Source organism: Theropithecus gelada, chromosome 20 (genome assembly GCF_003255815.1).
Source record: "Theropithecus gelada isolate Dixy chromosome 20, Tgel_1.0, whole genome shotgun sequence".
NCBI classification, from domain to species: domain Eukaryota; kingdom Metazoa; phylum Chordata; class Mammalia; order Primates; family Cercopithecidae; genus Theropithecus; species Theropithecus gelada.
In genome coordinates this window covers 46,428,438-46,447,916 of record NC_037688.1, presented here as the reverse complement: position 1 = coordinate 46,447,916, position 19,479 = coordinate 46,428,438, and the positions used below count along the sequence as shown (strand labels likewise).

The 19,479-nt window shown below is 58.0% G+C and overlaps 1 protein-coding gene across 1 annotated transcript in view; it reads left to right on the top strand.

Annotated features, from left to right (window-relative positions):
- Positions 1-10,150: 10,150 nt before the first annotated feature.
- The window catches only part of PIEZO1 (piezo type mechanosensitive ion channel component 1), a 69,743-nt gene continuing 60,414 nt past the window's right edge, over positions 10,151-19,479 (top strand). Inside the window, exon 1 of the mRNA XM_025369732.1 lies at positions 10,151-10,470. Coding sequence (XP_025225517.1) covers positions 10,407-10,470 — 64 coding nt within the window. The 5' untranslated portion in view covers positions 10,151-10,406. The remainder of the gene's footprint in view (positions 10,471-19,479) is intronic.

The window sequence follows — 19,479 nt, the reverse complement described above, 5'->3', positions numbered from 1 at the left end:
GAGTCTCGCTCTGTCGCCCAGGCTGGAGTGCAGTGGCCGGATCTCAGCTCACTGCAAGCTCCGCCTCCCGGGTTTACGCCATTCTCCTGCCTCAGCCTCCCGAGTAGCTGGGACTACAAGCGCCCGCCACCTCGCCCGGCTAGTTTTTTGTATTTTTTTAGTAGATACGGGGTTTCACTGTGTTAGCCAGGATGGTCTTGATCTCCTGACCTCGTGATCTGCCCGTCTCGGCCTCCCAAAGTGCTGGGATTACAGGCTTGAGCCACCGCGCCTGGCCTAAAACATTTTTTTGTAGAGACATGGTCTCCCTATGTTTCCCAGGCTGGTCTCAAATGCCTGGCCTCAAATGATCCTCCTGCCTCAGCCTCCCAAGGTGCGGGGATTGCGGGCATGAGCCCATAGTCTGCACCCTGCAAGACTAGGTTTCTTATTTTCATGTTTCTGTGTCTGAGGAGGAGCCTGAATGAGCATGGCCATGCTGGGCGGCCTGGGCAAAGGCCCATGGTGTTGAGATGAGGGAGTGAATGGACTCCAGATGGGGCAGATGCTGGCTTCTCTCGGGACCTTCACATGTGGTGTGGGCCCATGACCTGGTCCCACTTAGGAGACCGTAGTGCCTGCCCAGGAAGCTGTGATGAGGGTTCTGTGTGCCTCATAGGCAGCCCTCAAGAAACAAAGCCAGGCCGGGCGCGGTGGCTTGCGCCTGTAATCCCAGCACTTTGGGAGGCCGAGGCAGGCAGATCCTTGAGGTCAGCAGTTCGAGACCAATCTAGCCAACACGGTGAAACCCCATCTTGACTAAAAATACAAAAAAATTAGCCGGGTATAGTGGCACGTGCCTGTAATTCCAGCTACTCAGGAGGCCGAGGCAGGAGAATTGCTTGAACCTGGGAGGTGGAGGTTGCAGTGAGCCAAGATTGCGCCACTGCACTCCAGCCTGGGTGACAGAGCAAGACTTCCTCTTAAAAAAAAAAAAAAAAAAAGAAAAGAAAAAAGAAAGAAAAGAAACAGGAAGCCACTGATGGTTATCAATGGTGGCAGAGGGCCGGGCACTGTGGCCCACGCCTGTAATCCCAACAAGAAGGTCGGGCACGGTGGCTCACGCCTGTAATCCCAGCAGTTTGGGAGGCTGAGGCAGGTGGATTGCTTGAGGCTAGGAGTTCGAGACCAGCCTGGCCAACATGTCAAAAACCCGTCTCTACTAAAAATACAAAAAAGAGGCCGGGCGCGGTGGCTCAAGCCTGTAATCCTAGCACTTTGGGAGGCCGAGACAGGCGGATCACGAGGTCAGGAGATCGAGACCATCCTGGCTAACACAGTGAAACCCCATCTCTACTAAAAATACAAGAAACTAGCCAGGCGAGGTGGTGGGCGCCTGTAGTCCCAGCTACTCGGGAGGCTGAGGCAGGAGGATGGCGGGGGCCCGGGAGGCGGAGCTTGCAGTGAGCAGAGATCCGGCCACTGCACTCCAGCCTGGGTGACAGAGCAAGACTCCGTCTCAAAAAAAAAAAAAAAAAAAATAGCTGGGCATAGAGGCACACACCTGTAATCCCAGCTACTCAGGAGGCTGCAGGGGCAGGATTACTTGAACCTGGGAGGCGGAGGATGTACTGAGCTGAGGTTATGCTACTGTGTTCCAGCCTGGGGGACAGAGTAAAACTGTTTCTCAAAGAAAAAAAAAACAAAGCAGCAGCCAGAAGAGGCAGCAGCACCTCTAGTCCCAGCTGCTCGGAAGGCTGAGGCTGCAGTGAGTGGTGATTGTGCCTATTTAAAAAAAAAAAAAAGTGGGGGTGGGGTCGGCGGTGGGCTGGGCACAGCGGCTCGCGCCTGTAATCCCAGCACTTTGGGAGGCCGAGGCGGGTAGATCGCTTGAGGCCAGGAGTTCAAGACCAGCCTGGCCAATACAGTGAAACCCTGTCTCTACTAAAAATACAAAAATTAGCCGGGTCAGGGGGCAGGCACTGCCCAGCTACTCAGGAGGCCGAGGCAGGAGAATTGCTTGAACTTGGGAGGTGGAGGTTGCAGTGAGCCAAGATAACACCACTGCACTCCAGCCTGGGCGATGGAGCGAGATATCAAAAATAACGCATGAGATATTTTATTTTATTATTTAAAAAAACAAAATAAAATAAAATAAAACCTTACCTCCAGATAATACAACCCAATCTCCAGGTGATATCATCCTAGCCCCAGGTAGTAGAACGCAAGCTCCAGGTGATATAACTCACGCCCCTGGGTCAATGACTCTCCTCGTAAAGGTCAACTCAAGTAGCAATGGATGGGAATATAGGGGGTGTAGGGAGTGGGCGGGAATATAAAGAGGCCTGGGCTGCTTGCTTTCTTTTTGTAATGGGACCAGGAGACTTCCAAGGTGAAACCCCCATGGACTGTCACAGCTTTTACACCCCAGGTTCGAGGCTTGCTGGTGGGAGGCGTTCCTGCCTGGGGACGGTGTGGCCCTGCTGCAGGTGTAGAGTATTCCTCGGGATGAGCTCTGCCCCAGTAACTGCCAGCTTGGGGTCAAGGTCAGCAGGTCAGGCCAGAACGCTCCAGGGAACCCGAGAGGGAGGTTCCCAGTGGGCGTGAGGGTGGTTGGCCCACGTGGCAAGCATGTCTATCAGGACAGCTGCCCTCTGGGGGTGTGGGAGGCCTTATCACTGTCCAGGGGCCCCGGCTGGGGGGTCTGCCTGTCCTCAGACCAGCTGCTGTTGGGAGTGCCTCGGAAACAACAGACGCTTTCTTGGTGGGGGCTCTCTCAATCCCGAATGCCCGGAAGGCAGAGCCTGAGGCAGAGGCTTCCTGCTGGGATTCTGCGGAGGTGGGCAAGGGCAGAGCGGAGTGAGGACAGGGGGAGTGAGGCAGGATGGACAGGAACCCAGGAACCCTGGAGCTGGCCGTCTCAACGTGCAGCCGACCACACAGTCACACACGAGGGTCCTCCAGGCAGCAGGAGGAACTCGCCTCGTGCTGTGCAGGGGAGGAGGAGACGCGTTTCGCACCAGCTGTCATTGATGGAGGGTCAGCTGTGCTCCCCTCTGAATGGCGCCCTGGGCATGAGTGGGTCGTGGGCATCTCGGCTTCCCTGGCAACACAGAAGCTCTGAGCAGAAGGCAGGGGCAGGAGTGGGCAGGGGAAGGGCTCGGCCATGGCCAGGGCCCACGTGACGTTGCTGCCTGTGGACACGCTGAGCTGTGGCTCGGTGGCTGTGGTGAGTGTTCAGTCATCTGCAGTGGCCACTGACCTCATGGTCACTTGTCAGGCATGGAGTGAACCTCCTCGTGGCCCTGGGGATATGGTCACCTGAGACATAACTCCAGGGAACCCCAGGGCCACAGACGGTTACACCCTGAGGACATGCTAGGGGAGCCTCAGAGGGTCAAAGCAGAGTGAAGTGAGCTCTGGGCAGTCAGGAAGGGGTCAGAGGTGGGCACGGCTGGAAGGTGGAGGAGAGGTTTGCCAGGTTGGGGACAGCATTCCAAGGGGAGGTGAGACTGAGGACAATGGCCCTGGGGATCCCGTGGCCCTGTGTGGTCGGTGCAGTGCCGGGGAACTGAGCAGTGAGGAGGGGGTGTGGCCGCTGTGCTGAGCCAAGAGGGGACTGAAGACAGGAGGTCCCTGTCCTGCTTGCTTGGGCCTGAATGCCCCCAGACCTCCTTTCTCCCTTCGTTGCTCCCAACCAGAGCCCCAGGGCATGAGAGGACGCCACCCACGTAGGGCTCTGTGCCTCACTGTGACCTCCATCTGTGGGAGCAGCATGGGGCCAAAGTCACCAGAGCCAAATGCACGTGTTCGGGCTGGAGGAGGCAGGGGCTGTCTGTGAAAACCTCCTCTGTCCTGGGTACTGCCTGAAAGCCAGGACTCCGAGGGCCACGTGTCACCTGCTCTACCCTCAAGAGGCCCAGAGGGTCTGGACCCAGAAGTGTGGGCAGGACACGGCAGATGGCAGGGGGCCGGTCGCTCTCCTTTCAGCTCTGACCAGGGCCCCAGGAAAGCCAGCCACTGGGTGGGCCAGAAGCGGGGGCGGGTGAGTCAGCAGGGCAGAGGGGCCCACAGGCACTGAGCTGGGGGCCAGGCTGGTTCCAGGACTTCCTTCTCTTCACCCAGGTGATGCTCAGCTCATCTCCGATGCTGCCCGGAGCAGTTAGCAATTCTGTGCCCTCCCGAGCAGCCCAAGCAGCCACCACTGCTCCTCAGAGACCCTGCTGGGGGCTGAGGTTAGAGGGCGGGGCAGGTCCCGGTTCCAGCCCATCTGTGCCTGTCTCTGAAGCCCCGAGCACTGCCCGTCCTCCATGAGATCACGGGAGGGGGGGCCGAGACCACATGGGTGGCTGCAGGAGAGCACTTGGTTCATCTTCACTCAGGGCAGCGTCTGCTCCTGGGCCTGGGCCCTTGGTCTCCAGTTCAGTGTTGGCCCCGTCCTTCCCATCAGCACATCCAGTTGGGCTCTAGTTTTACTGGCGAGGTAGGGATGGTGAGAGCCAGGGATGAATCGGCGTCTTCACCCAAGCTTCCTCGCCACACCTTGGGGTCCTCAGTGCCCCCTTTGCTGCTGGTAGGGGTTTGTCACATGGTTCCTGGCCACATTGCAGGGTCCTAATGCCAACCTTCTAACCCTCAGCTGGCCGCTGAGGCTGCAGGCAGGTTCCAGGTCGGACTTCAAGCCACAGGTGCCCAGGCAGGTCCATTGCTGACATCAGCGAGGTAGCACCCTGAGCATGGATGGAGCCGAATACCTGCTTGAGGTAGGAGGGTGGCAGGGGCCCACAAGTCGGCTCCTGGCGGGTAGGTGGGTGGGAGAGGATGGTTACTGAGGCCAGCCATGGGGGATGAGGGTGAGGCCTCCCCTCTGCTCTCCTTTCTTCCCCTCCTCTCTCCTCCCTTCCCCATGGGATATCATGGCATATCACGGCTGGTGTGTTCGACGTCTGCTAAGTACCTGAAGTTTGTGTCCTCCCCAAAGGCAGGAGAGCACATGCTGTTTCTCGGGCGTGTTCCACGCGGGCGTCTCACTCGACCCGCCTCCGAGCAGCAGCAGGCAGGACCCTCGCTTTACAGGCGACGAGGGGGTTGATGCTCCTGGGGCTCTATAGCTTGTCCAAGACCTCAAGGCAGTGAGGGGCATGGCTCGGGCACACGCTGCCCAGTGTCAGAGCTTCCCTGAGGACCAGGCCTGGCTCCTGCAGAGGTAGGCAGTGACAGCAGTGACCGCAGGCTTCCTCCCTCGGCTTTGGCTGTGAAAGAATGGGGGTGGGGCGGGGAATCAGATGCACAGGCAGTGGGAACCTGTCTGCTGCCTGCAAATAAATGGCCTTTTGCCTGTTTGGTCTGCAGAGCCCCCAGCTCGGTGCCCAGCTGGGACCAGCCCCTTAAGAGGAACCCAGGACCCTCAGCAGGAGCAGGCAGGTGCTTGTGCCCTGCTGATCAGTTCCTGTTCTTGGTTTCCAGGAAAGGGAGGCTGGGGAACCCAATGGAAATTCACTCAGGGATATAAAACAAGAAGTCCCCGAATCTCACAGTCCCTGACAAGGAGTCAGGAAAGCAACATGCGGAAGACACAGAGACTGTGGTTGCCTCTGGGGAGGGATCCTGGCTGCAAGGGAGGTGTAGAGTCGACTGCTTGAAAATTGTTGTTTGTTTGTGTTTGTGTTTGTTTTTGAGATGGAGCTTCACTCTCATTGCCCAGGCTGGAGTGCAATGGCACAGTCTCGACTCACTGCAACCTCTGCCTCCTGGGTTCAAGCGATTCTCCTGCCTCAGCCTCCCGAGTAGCTGGGATTACTGGCATGCACCACCACGCACAGCTAATTTTGTAGTTTTAGCTGAGACGGGGTTTTGCCATGTTGGCCAGGCTGGTCTCGAACTTGTGACCTCAGGTGATCCTCCCACTTTGGCCTCCCAAAGTGCTGGGATTACAGGCACAAGCCACTGCACCCAGCCTGAAAATTGTTTTAACCATGTACATATTTCTTAAAATTGTCTATCATGGTAAAAATATATAATATAAATGTACCTTTTAAATCATTTTTAAGTGTCCAAGTTAGAGGCATTAAGCATGTTTACAATGTTGTATAACCACTACTATTTCCAGAACCTTTTCATCACCCCAAAGAGAAACTCTGCCACCATTAAACAATAGCTGTCCACTTCCCCCTCTGGCCTGGTAACTACCTTCTGCTCTCTGGCTCCATAGACATTTCACATACACAGAGCTACACGGTGCCTTCCCTCTGTGCCTGGCTCTCTTCCGTCCACATCCTGTGCTCGAGGTCCAGCCCCATGCTGGCGTGGTGGCTCACACCTGTGATCCAGCACCTTGGGAGGCCAAGGCAGGAGGATCGCTTGAGTCTGGGAGTTTGAGACCAGACTGGGCAACATAGCAAGACCCCATCTCTATGGGAAAAAAAAATTAGCAGGGTGTGGCGGTGCATGCCTGTAGTTCCAGTTACTTGGGAGGCTGAGGTGGGAGGCTTCCTTGAGCCTGAGAGTTCCAGATTACAGTGAGCCATGATTGTACCACTGCACTCTAGCCTGGTAGCTTGGGTGACAGAGCAGGCCCCTGTCTCACACACACACAGAGAAGTTCATCCCCTTGTAGCGCACACATCAGAGTTTCATTTCTTTTTATGGACAAATAATATCAGATTGTATGAACAGACCACATTTCGTTTCTACACTGCATTAACAGACTCTGGAGTTGTTTCCTCTTAACATTATTATTTATTTATTTATTTTTGAGACAGAGTCTTGCTCTGTTGCCCAGGCCGGAGTGCAGTGGCATCATCACTACGCACTGCAGCCGCCACCTCTTGGGCTCTAGAGATCCTCCTACCTCAGCCTCATAAGTAGCTGGGACCACAGGGAGGCACCACCACGTCTGGCTAATTTTTTTTTTTTTTTTGAGACAGAGTCTCACTCTGTCACCCAGGTTGGAGTGCAATGGCGCGGCCTTGGCTCACTGCAACCTCTGCCTCCTGGGTTCAAGCAATTCTCCTGCCTCAGCCTCCTGAGTAGCTGGGATTACAGGTGTCTGCTGCCACGCCTGGCTACTTTTTGTATTTTTAGTAGAGAGGGTTTCACCATGTTGGCCAGGGTGGTCTCGAACTCCTAACCTCGCGATCTACCCACCTTAGCCTCCCAAAATGCTGGGATTACAGGCATGAGCCACAGTGCCTGGCTGGCATGCCTGGCTAATTTTTATTTTTTGTAGAGATGGGGTCTTGCTGTGTTGTCCAGGCTGGTCTCCAACTCCCGACCACAAGACATCCTCCTGCCTCAGCCCCCCAGAGTGTTGGGATTACAGGCGTGAGCCACCGCACCCAGCCTGAAATTAAATTTTAAGTATAGTCAAGTAGTGATGATTATATTATCATTGGGGAAAAAGTTACAACCTGCGTGATAAAGCCTAAAGTCCCTCTGACCCCTCTTGCCCTGGCTTTTCCTCTCTCCCAAGGGGACCTGACCATTGTTGCTCTCCCAAGAGTAAATCACTGGCCAGGCGTGGTGGCTCACACCTGTAATCCCAGCAGTTTGGGAGGTCGAGGTGGGCGGATCATTTGAGTTCAGGAGTTCAAGACCTGGCCAAGATTTTGAAACCCCATCTCTACTAAAAATACAAAAGTTGGCCAGGTGTGGTGGCACATGCCTGTAATCCCAGCTACTTGGGAGGTTGAGGCAGGAGAATCTCTTGAACTCACAAGGCAGAGGATGCAGTGAGCCGAGATTGCTCCACTGCACTCCAGCCTGGACAACAGTGGAAGACTTTGTCTCAAGAAAATACAATAAAATAAAAAATAAATCACTGTTTTAAACAGCGACAAAAATAAAAAAGCAACAACAAGTTGAGAAAGGGCTCCCAGCTGTGGGGCAGTGGGACAGGAGTGACTTTGGACTTGGAATCTGGAAAGCTGGGTGCAAAGGCTGGTCTATTCCTTTGGCAAATGGTTATCCCGATTTGGCCCTCAGCATCCTCTTCTGCAACAGGAATTGAGTTTGAACACGGTCCAAATTCCTGGACCGGCAGTGGACTGGGCACAGGCAGGCTCCCCCACCCCTGCCCACCCCACCTCTCCCTGGCTGGCAAGCAGAGATCTTTTTCAGTGTCTTTGTCTCCATTTTCCCAATTTTGTTTTGTGAATAAGTGAATTATGTATGAAGCAAAATATTAAAACAGCACCAAAGGGTATAGGTGAAGACCAGGTCTCCCTCCCACCCCAAGTGGGTAAGCATGGACCTCAGTGTACCTGATTGCTTTTCCCAATTGTAACACTGTAACTTAACAATTGTTCCTCCTTGATAACAGAGCCATTGCAGGATTCTCTCTAACTGCTGCTACACGGTAACACTGTATCTTAGCAATTGCTCCACCTCGATACAAAACACACAGCCGGATTCTCTTTTTAACCTGCTGTGTAGCCCTCCACTGCCAGACACACTGTCCTTTGACAGGCAACTGTGGGGGGAGAGTTTTTTCTACTTTTGCTACTTTAACAGTTCTAGGACATCCTCCACCTTTGCAAGTCCATCTGCAGGGCAAGCTCCCAGACTTCCCCACCTCTGCAGCAACTTTTCAAAGCCTGAGCAGAAGGTGAGACTTGGAGAGAAAGTAAATCAGCCTTCTTTGAGAGAGAGTCTCGGCTCACTGCAAGCTCCGCCTGCTGGGTTCACACCATTCTCCTGACCCAGCCTCCTGAGTAGCTGGGACTACAGGCGCCTGCCCCCACGCCCGGCTAATTTTTGTATTTTTAGTAGAGACGGGGTTTCATTGTGTTGGCCAGGATGGTCTCGATCTCCTGACCTCGTGATCCACCCACCTCAGCCTCCCAAAGTGTGGGGATTACAGGCGTGAGCCACCACGCCTGGCCTAAATCAGTCTTTAAACAGTAGACTTCCCATGAAAATCTCCATTTCTGGTTTTTTTTTTTTTTCTTTTTTCTTTTTTAATGGAGTTTCGCTCTTGTCACTCAGGCTGGAGTGCAGCAGCATGATCTTGGCTCACCGCAACCTCCATCTCCCAGGTTCAAGCGATTTTCCTGCCTCAGCCTCCTGAATAGCTGGGATTACAGGTGTGCGCCACAAAGCCTGGCTAATTTTTGTATTTTTAGTAGAGACAGGGTTTCACCGTGTTGGCCAGGCTGGTCTCCAACTCCCAATCTCAAGTGATCCCCCCCTACCCTACCCTTTGCCTCAGCCCTCCAAAGTGCTGGGATTACAGGCCTGGGCCACTGCCCTGCTACCTTTTTTTTTTTTTTCTTTTTGAGCTGGAGAGTGTGGGCTTGTGTTGGGCTTTCATGAGTTGCCAGTGCCTTGAGGCTCAGTGGCCACAGTCCCCCCAGCCTTACTCACTCCCTTACGCAGCTGAGTCTGGGAGCCATGGACGGAGCCCAGTTGTGTAGAGCCCTTCCCCCTCTTCCTTTCTGTGCCCACATCAAGGGCAGACGAAGGTCAAACTGAGGTGGCCTGGGTGAGGGTCCCGAACACCCTGGACTCAGACCCCACCTCTCTGTGGCAGGGCGCCGCGGCAGCAGGTGCACAGGCCGTGGCTCTCACTCTCACCGTCTCACGCCAGAGCGACCCGGGCAAAGCCGCGCGCGGCGGCGGGCCTGGCTGGGAGCGGCCCCGGAGCCCCCTTCAGACCAATGCGGATCGCGGCACTGCTGGGACGCGAGCATCCCGCGTGCTCCCTCCGGGACCACGAGGCCCGGCCGCCGCGGGAGCTCCGAGCCTCCCCACGGTCCCCAGGGGGCGCTGCGTGCTCGCGCCTCGGGGCGCAAAGCGAAAGTCGCCGGGGCACGCGGGGTGCAGTTGCGCGTGGGGCGCTGCCTGGGGGAGCCAGAGGCCCCGGGACCCCTTATGTAGAGCCCGGGCCCCGGCCCCGGCCTGCCCGGCGAGAAGCGCCCCTGCCCACCGCCGCGCACGCTCGGAGCCGGGGGCCAAGGCTGCGGGAGGGGAGGGGTCCGCTCCGGGCCAGCGCGGGTCGGGGGTCTCCAGGCCCCACGCACTAGGGCAGGCCGGAGGGGGGACGGGCCGCGCGGGACGGCGGAGGGGGTGCCTGGGCGCGCCTGGCCGTCGGGGAAGCGCGGAGGCGGGCACGCCGGGGAGGGCGGGCGGGGGCCGAGCTTATAAAGGCCCGCGGGGCGGGGAGGGCGGGAGCCGCCGTCCGGCCCAGCTCGGCCCCAGTGAGCCGAGCGCTGCGCTCCGCCGAGGGGCAGGGCGGACGCCTGAGCGAGCGAGGGCCCGGGACGTCGGCACCGGCCGGGCGGCCCGAGGAGGAGGAGGACGAGGAAGAGGAGAAGGCGGCGCGCGGGTCCCCGCGGGTCAGCCATGGCGCGCCGGTCCCGGGGCCCCCACACCGCCCCATAGCGCCGCGGCGTCCGCACGGTCCGGGCCGGGCCCTGGGCCCTCCAGCCATGGAACCGCACGTGCTCGGCGCGGTCCTGTACTGGCTGCTGCTGCCCTGCGCGCTGCTGGCGGGTGAGTGGGGGCGGGCACCGGGGGACGGTGGGAGGGGGCTGCGTCTCGGCTCCCCACGGCCTGGACACCGGACGACGCCGGCCGGGGCGAGGGCTGCGGGCGGGCGCGGAGATTCCCAGGGACGCGCGACCCGGGCGCCCGCATTCCTGAAGCATGAGCGCGGCAGGCGGCGGCGGGGCTCCGGTCCCAGGGCCGGGCTGGAAGGGCGGCGGCGGGTGGGGGAGACGGCACCGCGTGCCCACGGGGGAGGCCGAGCGAGCGCCCGGGATAGCGCGGCTGGCGTCTCCGCCGGGGCGCTGCGGAGAGGGGGCCGCCGGGCGAGGCGGTGTTTGCCCCGGTGGGAAGGGCCGGAGCGGTGGTGGGGGGAGCACGAATCTCTTTTTCTCTTTCGTGTTTAAAAAAAAAAAAGCGCAAAGTTGCATCAGGACTTCCTGACAGGCTGGGAGAAGGCGGGCTTCCTGCCTGGAGCTGTTTAATTTGGAGCTTCCCGAGCCCAACGAACGTCCGTGCCCAGGGCCCAGCCCCGTTCACCACTGCACCCCCCTCTGCCGGACTGAGGCGGTCCCACACTTTGGAAAAAAATAGTGTGGGTTCCTCCCTGGTCCTCCCTTGCCCTACTGGGCTCAGTCTCGCAGGGGCGGGGTCCGGCCTCTGCCCTGGTCTGGGGGAGTGGACACCCCCGGAGGCTGCGGCCTGGTGTCAGGGCGGAGCAGGGGTCCCCAGTCCTGGCATCTGTGTTCCCTGCTTGCCGGGCAGTGGTTTCCCTTTCGCGAAGCACACCCGGGAGCCTGGTGCTCCACGGCCTGGCACCCCACCCCTTCCCCGACCCTGGCCTACCCGGGACTCAGGGCCCGCGCCCTCTGCCCGGGGCTCCCGACGTGTGACTGAGCTGGGAAGCAGTCAGATGAAATTAACCCACGGACAAGTGGGATGGTTTGCACTGGGAGTCCGCCATGGACCCGGCAGGTGGGGCGTTTTGATTCTAAAAGCCCTTCCAGAGCCCTTGCCGGGCTCCAGGTGGGAGCTCGCCCAGCGCTAGCGTTGGGGATCTAGGGCCGCCTGCGTGAGGCTCCCGGACAGACTATGTTTTGATCGGTCGCACGGAAAGGTGGTGAAACTTGGGGACGATTTTCTAGACAGGAATCAATGAAAACCATTGAGCCTGGAGAGAAGAGGTTTTGAGCGACTCTCTTCAGTGCGGTCAGCCCTGTGTGAACTGGGCAGCCTGGGACCTGCTCCCAGTGTGGGGTCAGAAGCCGTAAACAGGGCCCGGCTGTGTTCCTTCCTGTGCCTTAAAAACAAGCAGGACAGCTGGGCACAGAGGCAGAGTCTGGAGCTGACAGGCCTTGGAGAGGGAAACAGGAAAGCTTGTGAAACCTCCCGTTCACACCGATGGTTCCATTTCCTCTTGTGTCTGAGAGTGGGGGTCCTTCCTGCAGGGAATGCCCCCTTCAGACGGCGACTGCTCCTTGGGCAGAGTTGTCAATGTTTTTCTTTAAAAGACCAGATGGTAAATATTTTTATGTCACAACATCATCATCTGGTATTTTTCCAGCCAGTAAAAAATGTAAAAGCCATCCTTAGTTCATGGGCTGTACCTAAACAGGTGTTGAGCAGACTCTGTGGCAGATGTGGTTTGCTGCACTCTGGGCACTGGTTAGGGGGCCTGGGTTCTGCCTTCTCGATTGCTATCCTCGTGGGGGATCTGGGGGAGGGATCACAGTTCTTGCTTTTGGCCTCCTTGGGGAGGATGGGGAGGTAGCCCAGGGGTGCTCACCCCAGGCCACGTGTCACAGTCTCCTGTGAAACTTTTAAAGAATAATGATGACTGACTCTATAAGGTACTTTCTGTAAACCTAAAACTGGCCCCAAATGAAGTCTATTAATTTGAAAAGTGCTGAAGCCCAGGCCATACCCCACAGTGATTCTGTGTCTGGGGATGGGGCGTGGGACCTGGGCCTCAGTGTTTTCTCTCAAGTGCCTGGGGGAGGTGGATGTGGAGCTGGCCAAGAGCCCTGCCTGCCTGCTGGCTGGGACTCCTGAGTCAGGCTCTCTGGCCCTGGGGTGTGGGCAGCACCAGACGGACTGGCAATGTGCAGGTTCTGCTGGCCTGGCCGGAGGTGGGACACTGGCTTTGCTGTCTTTGGAGTGCCCCCTCCCTCTTTGGTGAGCTTTGGCTGGAAGCAGTTAGTTCTACGGTGTTTTGGAAATGAATGAGGCCTTCAGAAGGCATTAGTCAGTGTGTGCCTGTGCTGGCTCAGACAGTGCCTGGTGAGGGTTTGAGTCATCCTGGGGTGCCCAGGCCCCCACGCCCTCCCACTCCAGTGCAAGATCATTACCCAAAAATCCAGCAGGGAGCTGCCCCCGCCCACAGGGAGCAGAGGCCTCCTTCAGCAGTCTCACCTGTTCCTGGAGCCTTGGGGGATCCGGGCCCATCTCTTCTAGAGAGATGTCAGGGCAGGGCCAGGTGCAATGGCTCACGTCTGTAATCTCAGAGTGTCAGGAGGCCAAGGTGGGAGGATTGCTTGAGCCTAGCCATTCGAGAGCAGCCTGGGCGATGTAGAGATCCCCATCTCTACGAAAAATATTTAAAAATTAACTGGGCGTGTTGGTGGTACACCTGTAGTCCCAGCTACTCAGGAGGCCAAGGTGGGAGGATCGTTTGAGTCGAGAAGGTGGAGGTACAGTGAGCCATGATTGCGTCACTGCACTCCAGCCTGGGTGACAGACCCTGTCTCAAAACAAAACAAAAGGCAGGACATTTGTGATTCTGGTAGAACAGGACTGCCCCTCTGCTTCTGTCTGCGGGAAATCTAGACAGGGCTGCGGAAAGCCAGGTGGTGAGAGAGGAGCCACTGTGTCACGGACTGTGGGACACCCACGTGGGCTGACAATATGGCTTCTGCTTTTCAGGGTGCCTCGTGGCACAGCCTAGGGGCACACCCACGGCCGGCAAGCTGGGCGTCGCCTCCTTCAGGCTGATTGTCACTGAGAAGTGTCACCAGTTAGCATGGGGGATGCTTCCTCCTTTTTCAGACCATTGTCACCATCAGAGTCTCACCACCCCTGGGAGGCAGCCAAGAAGGGGTCTCGTTCTGCCTCTGGGATGAGAACATAGAGGCCTGGGGAACAGCAGGCACTTGGCTCACAGTCACTCAGCAGTGAAGAGCCGCCAAGCCCAGCACGGCCGAGTCATCCCTCGGAGGCCTGTGCTGGGGTCTCAGGACCTGCACAGAACCCTGGCCTGTCCCATCCGAGGGTGCTGGGAACAGCATGGCCGTGGCAGAGTAGGGTGAGGGCTGCTTTTCTCTGTAGCTTGGGGGCCCCTTCTGATCATCAGTTCCCTGGCATGGCAGAGGGGCACGCTGTGTCTCCATGCTGGGCCTGGAGGCTGGATGAGTCAGCGGGAGGGCGTGGGGCCTGGCTGACTGCACCGAGGGCTGCAGGTGTGAGTGTGCACATGTGTGCGCGTTTGGGGAAGGGGCCGGGGACTGCCCAGGAGCTGAGGATGGGTCACAGCGGGTGACCGTCCCACAGTGGGTCACTGATGCCCAGGACACAGGGAGCTCCAGCCCCAGCTGCCAGGGTCCCACAGAGAGGAAGTGTCCTCTGGGGGCGGGTGGGGGTGCACAGTCTCTGATCCTGGCCCCAAGGCGGCTTCCTGGGCGGTGTCTCTCCTGTGCTGACTCTGCAGTGCGTTTGCTTTCAGCGCTCAAAGATGAAGGGGAACCACCGTGGGTCTTATTAGGCCTTGCCGGCCTAATCTGCCCTCTGCAGCCCACTCCTGAGATGGGGCCACCGCGGTCTCCAGGGTCCTGTGAGAGCCGCATCTCGCAGGAAGCCATTCCTGGCCTCTCTGGCCTCAGAAATCCCCTTTTCAATTCAACAAAATGTTAGCCTTCTCTTTAGCTATTTTAGAAATAAACAATCAGACTTTTTTTTTTTTTTTTTTTTCCTTCTTCTTCAAGACAGAGGCTCACTCTGTTGCCCAGGCTGGAGTGTAGTGGCATGATTTTGGCTCACTGCAACTTCAGCCTGCAGGGCTCAAGCCATCCTCCTGCTTCAGCCTCCTGAGTAGCTGGGATTACAGGTGTGTACCACCATACCTAATTTTTGGATTTTTAGTAGAGATGGGGTTTCACCACATTGGCCAGGCTGGCCTTGAACTCCTGACCTTAAGTGATCTGCCCGCCTCAGCCTCCGAAAGCGCTGGGGTTACAGGCATGAGCCACGGCACCCAGCTGACAATTAGACTTTTGCTTTTGTTTATATATGCTTTTTCTTCTGGTTCCAGAAGCAAGTTTGCCCTTCCTTGTGGTAGAGAATCCTAGCTCACAGAGCAGTTTAGAAGCCAGCACCGCGTCCCACACACACATCTGGCATGGACGAACCCTTGCTGGGTGTCTGTCCTGTGTTCTTCTGAAAGGCAAGCTGTTCCCAGCCAGCCCCTGCCCCGCTCTGCCTTAGTCTGCCTAGAGGCCTGAGTCTCCCGGTGACTGTGAGACGGGACCCCCCTTCCCCCAACCCCGCCCACATCCTCCACATCTGCCTTCTGTCCTGCTCTTGACCTTGAGCTCCCCCGTCGGCCTCAGGGTGCGGCTGTTGAGCCTACTTTTTGGATGAGGACTCTGGGGTGAGGGAAGTGAATTCACACACCCAAGATCACACTGGTGGGAAGGGACAGGCCCGGGGCGAAGGCTTCTCCGCTCCTTGGCAGTTGAGTCCCACACCTGCTGGCAGAGGCATCTGAAGAGGACTTGGGGTACAGGGTCACTGGGAGGACGGGGGCAGGTGGAGGTGTGGCCGACCTGGTGGTGGCTCGTGGGCAGCAGCAGACTCTGTCTTGCTCTGAATGTGCAGGGCCCTCAGCCACTTCTCTGGGTCTGGGTTTCCTCCCCTGTAAGTGACACCGTAAAAGCTTCACAGCCGCTTCCAAGTCTCAGGTCTCTCGGGCTTTGGATCTCACACCTAGGCTGGGTGGGAGCAGGGGTGGGACAGCTCTCCCCACTGGAAGGCTCAGAATTTCTCGCACAGTCATGGACCAGGAGACCCGGAACGTGGGCTTTCCCAGCTGCGCTGCGTGCCGCGGTGGCCGCAGTGGCCAGGGGTCCGTCGGGCCTCCATGAAGCTGAGGGGAAGGAGCCGCTCACCACCTGGTCCCGGGGCACACAGCGCAGTTCCCAGGAGCACAGAGGCTCCTTGGGACCTGTGGGGCCGTCGGCCTCCCTCAAGCTGCACACGCAGCGTGTCCCCAGGGGCGTCTGCAGCCCGGCCCACCCCACTGCAGATTCCCAACCACTCAGATTCATTCATGTATCCTCTCACGCAGGTCCTGTGGGACAGAGCTCTGGGCAGCGGCCAGAAGTCCGAGTTCTGGTTCAGGGCCAGTGGAGGTGGGTGTGGGGGGTGTGGCTGGAGCTCCCTGCTCTCCCTCCCAAGCTAGTCAGGAAAGGAGGCTGTGGGCCCCGCACTGTTCTGGATGCACTGTTGCTGTTTGTTCACGAAGCGCAGTGCTGAGCACAGGCAGGGAAAGAAAAGTGCCAGGAAAATGGGGCCCCCCCCCGAACGCCACCCAAAACAGGGTCCCTTGCCAGGCGCGGTGGCTCACACCTGTAATCCCAGCACTTTGGGAGGCCGAGGCAGGTGGATCACCTGAGGTCAGGAGTTCAAGAGCAGCCTGACCAACATGGCAAAATCCATCTCAGCTAAAAATATAAAAATTAGCTGGGCATGGTGGCGCGCACCTGTAATCCCAGCTACTTAGGAGGCTGAGACAGGAGAATCGCTGGAACCCAGAAGGTGGAGGTTGCAGCAAGCTGAGATTGTGCCACTGCACTCCAGCCTGGGGGACAGAGTGAGCCTCTGTCTCAAAAAAAAAAAAAAAAAAAAAAAAAAAAAATGAAGGCGTAAATCAGATTACATTCCCTTTTTAACCCTTTGAACCTCTGTCCTCCCTTGTTCCCAGCAGGAGGCCTCTGGTGGATGCACCATGCACCCCACCTGCCCCTGCTCTCTGGGTTTCTCTCCCAGCTGGAACGGCCGCTTCCCCCGGTGCCTTCCTTGGGGCACAGCCTTGTGCCTCAGCGGCTGCTGGATGCCTGAGTGTGTGGGTGGTTCCCAGTGTGTGGGATGGCGCACGAGCCTCACACCCTTCTGTGTGGAGTCACACACCCACCGCAGGCCGTATTTTTGCTCACGTTCATGTTTCTCCATGGTGGACGCTGGGTTGCAGGGACCCTTCCTGTGTGCGGGTGAGGATCTGGGCAGCTTCTGGTGCCGGGCCCATGGGGACGCTGACCGTCTCGGGTGCCAGCGCTGAAGCGTGCAGTGGATGGCTGTCCTGCCGGGCACTGCCAGGGCCCCTTAGGCCGACGTGCGTGGCCACCCGATTCCCCGCCGTTGTCTCAGGAGCCTTTGCTGAGTGGGGTGGATCAATTTTTCGGGTGTGTTTTAATAGCATAATTACAGGGAGTATTTCAGGCTCCCTCTGACGGGCCGGCAGGGTTTGGCTGCCGGCTGTTTACCAGGCTCCAATCTGCACACTATTTTTCTGTGGGTATATATAGCTGGGGCTGCTTCTCCTTCCTCAGGTTCAGGCTAAAGAGGGACAGCGGCCGCCTCAGCCACCCCCTGTGGTTTCCTTTGCCTGTGGATGGGCGGCTAAAACGGGCCCAGGAAGAGTCAAGAACAAGGCTGGGTCTGGGTGCCACAGCTCCACCCCCAAAAGCAGGAAGGGGGCTCGGGCCATGCCCATCTGTGAGCCCCACCGGTCCGGGAGCGGCCTCAGGCAGGGGAGTCCTGGACCCCGCAGTGCCTGGGTGTGTTTGTCCACCCTCCCTCCTGTGTGTCTAGAAGCCTCCAGCCTCGGGAATAATGAAACTCAACTGTGACTTCAACAGATTCCTGGGCCCGAGGGAGCTCCCGGGGGCCTGTGGCTGTGGCAAGACCTGGAGGGCCATGCGAGAGGGACAGATGCGGGTTTGGGGAGGCTGCCTGCCCGGGAGGGGCCTTGAAAGAGGGGACAGGCGTGGGTTTGGGGCTGCCTGCCCGGGAGGGGCCTTAAGGACCCCAGGTCTGGTCTTGGTCTCACTCACCTCCTGGACCCTCCAAGGCCTGTGGTTTGCAATCTGTTGGCTGGGACCCCCACTGTCTGCCTCTGCGCAGGCTCAGCCACCATGTGGCCCTCGCTCCCTCACTTACTTGATTTCTATTTATGGTTAAAGCACCGTTTGAAACAACCCATTATTAAAGCAACATGAAAGGGAGTTTTGAAAGGGGAAACCATCGTCCATCCCACTGCCCCTGCCTCAACAGGGATCTGCTTTTCCTTTCCTGTCTGTGGGCCAGTGACAATAAGGACCCCACAACGGGTGGCCTGCAAGGCTCTGCTCCAGCCTCCGCTTTCTCCCTCCGTGGTGGGTGCACGCCCTTGTGCTTTTCCTAAAAGAGCAGGTCCGCCAGGCATGGTGGCTCACGCCTATAATCCCAGGGCTTTGGGAGGCCGAGGCAGGCAGATCTTGAGGCCAGGAGTTCAAGACCAGCCTGGCCAACATGGCAAAACCCTGTTTCTACTAAAAATACAAAAATTAGCCGGCCATGGTGGCAGGCATCTGTAATCCCAGCTACTCGGGAGGCTGAGGTAGGAGAATCACTTGAATTCGGGAGGCAGAGGTTGCAGTGAGCTGAGATCACGCCACTGCACTCCAGCTGGGCAACAAGAGTGAAACTCCATCTCAAAAAAAAAAAAAAAGAAGAAAATCAGGACACCTCAGCCTGGTGCGGGCCCTTCCCTCCTTCTAGTCCCTGCCAAGAAGTGAGCGGGCCCAGATCTCCTGCCGGGCGGGGAATGAGCACATACATTCCCCTCTTGGGACAGACAGCAGCAGCAGCAGCCCTGTTGCGCACACGAGGACGAGGACGTGCAGGCTCAGGGGCCATGAGTGGCAGAAAGGCTGTCAGCACTGGACTGGCCCGCCCCAAGCCAGGGTCCGGCCCCACAGTGCTGTCCCCAAGCCCTGGCCCTTCTGCGGTCAGTCCCGTCTGCTAAGTCCCCTGCTCTGCCCCCCGTGTGTGGTCCCCCAGTTCCCTCCTGTGCTCGTTCCTTGGTAACCTCCCTGGCTTCACCTCCGCAGATGCCCTGAGCACACACCCTCTCCCCTTCCTCCCCTCCCAGATGTGCATACAGGAGCTGCTCAAAGGCTGGGGCAGCCAGCAGGGCCCCTCCAAGGGAAGCTGGGCCCCGGGCAATGCCCTGAGCTGCCAGGTCCCGGCCTTGCGTTTTGTCCCTTCTATGCACCACGGTGTGGGATCCCAGGTCCCGGGTGGCACGTGTTTAATCTGAAAGGAAACTGCCCCCGTGCTCCCCAGCTTGTAGCCCGTGGGCCTGGCTCTGAGGCCTTGACTGCCCCACGGCCTGTGCTGCACGTACTGGGGCCAGGCTCTGGCTCTGGCTGATGCCTCCCGTGGCTTTAATCTGCATGATCTGGATGCTTAACAAGGGTCTTTGTGGCCGGGCGCGGTGGCTCAAGCCTGTAATCCCAGCACTTTGGGAGGCCGAGACGGGCGGATCACAAGGTCAGGAGATCGAGACCATCCTGGCTAACACGGTGAAACCCCGTCTCTACTAAAAAATACAAAAAAAGGCCGGGCGTGGTGGCTCACGCCTGTAATCCCAGCACTTTGGGAGGCCGAGATGGGCGGATCACAAGGTCAGGAGATCGAGACCAACCTGGCTAACACGGTGAAACCCCGTCTCTACTAAAAAATACAAAAAAAAAAAATTAGCCAGGCGTGGTAGTGGGCGCCTGTAGTCCCAGCTACTCGGGAGGCTGAGGCAGGAGAATGGCGTGAACCCAGGAGGTGGAGCTTGCAGTGAGCCGAGATCGCGCCACTGCACTCCAGCCTGGGCGACAGAGCGAGACTTCGTCTCAAAAAAAAAAAAACAAAAAAACCAGGCCGGGCGCGGTGGCTCAAGCCTGTAATCCCAGCACTTTGGGAGGCCGAGACGGG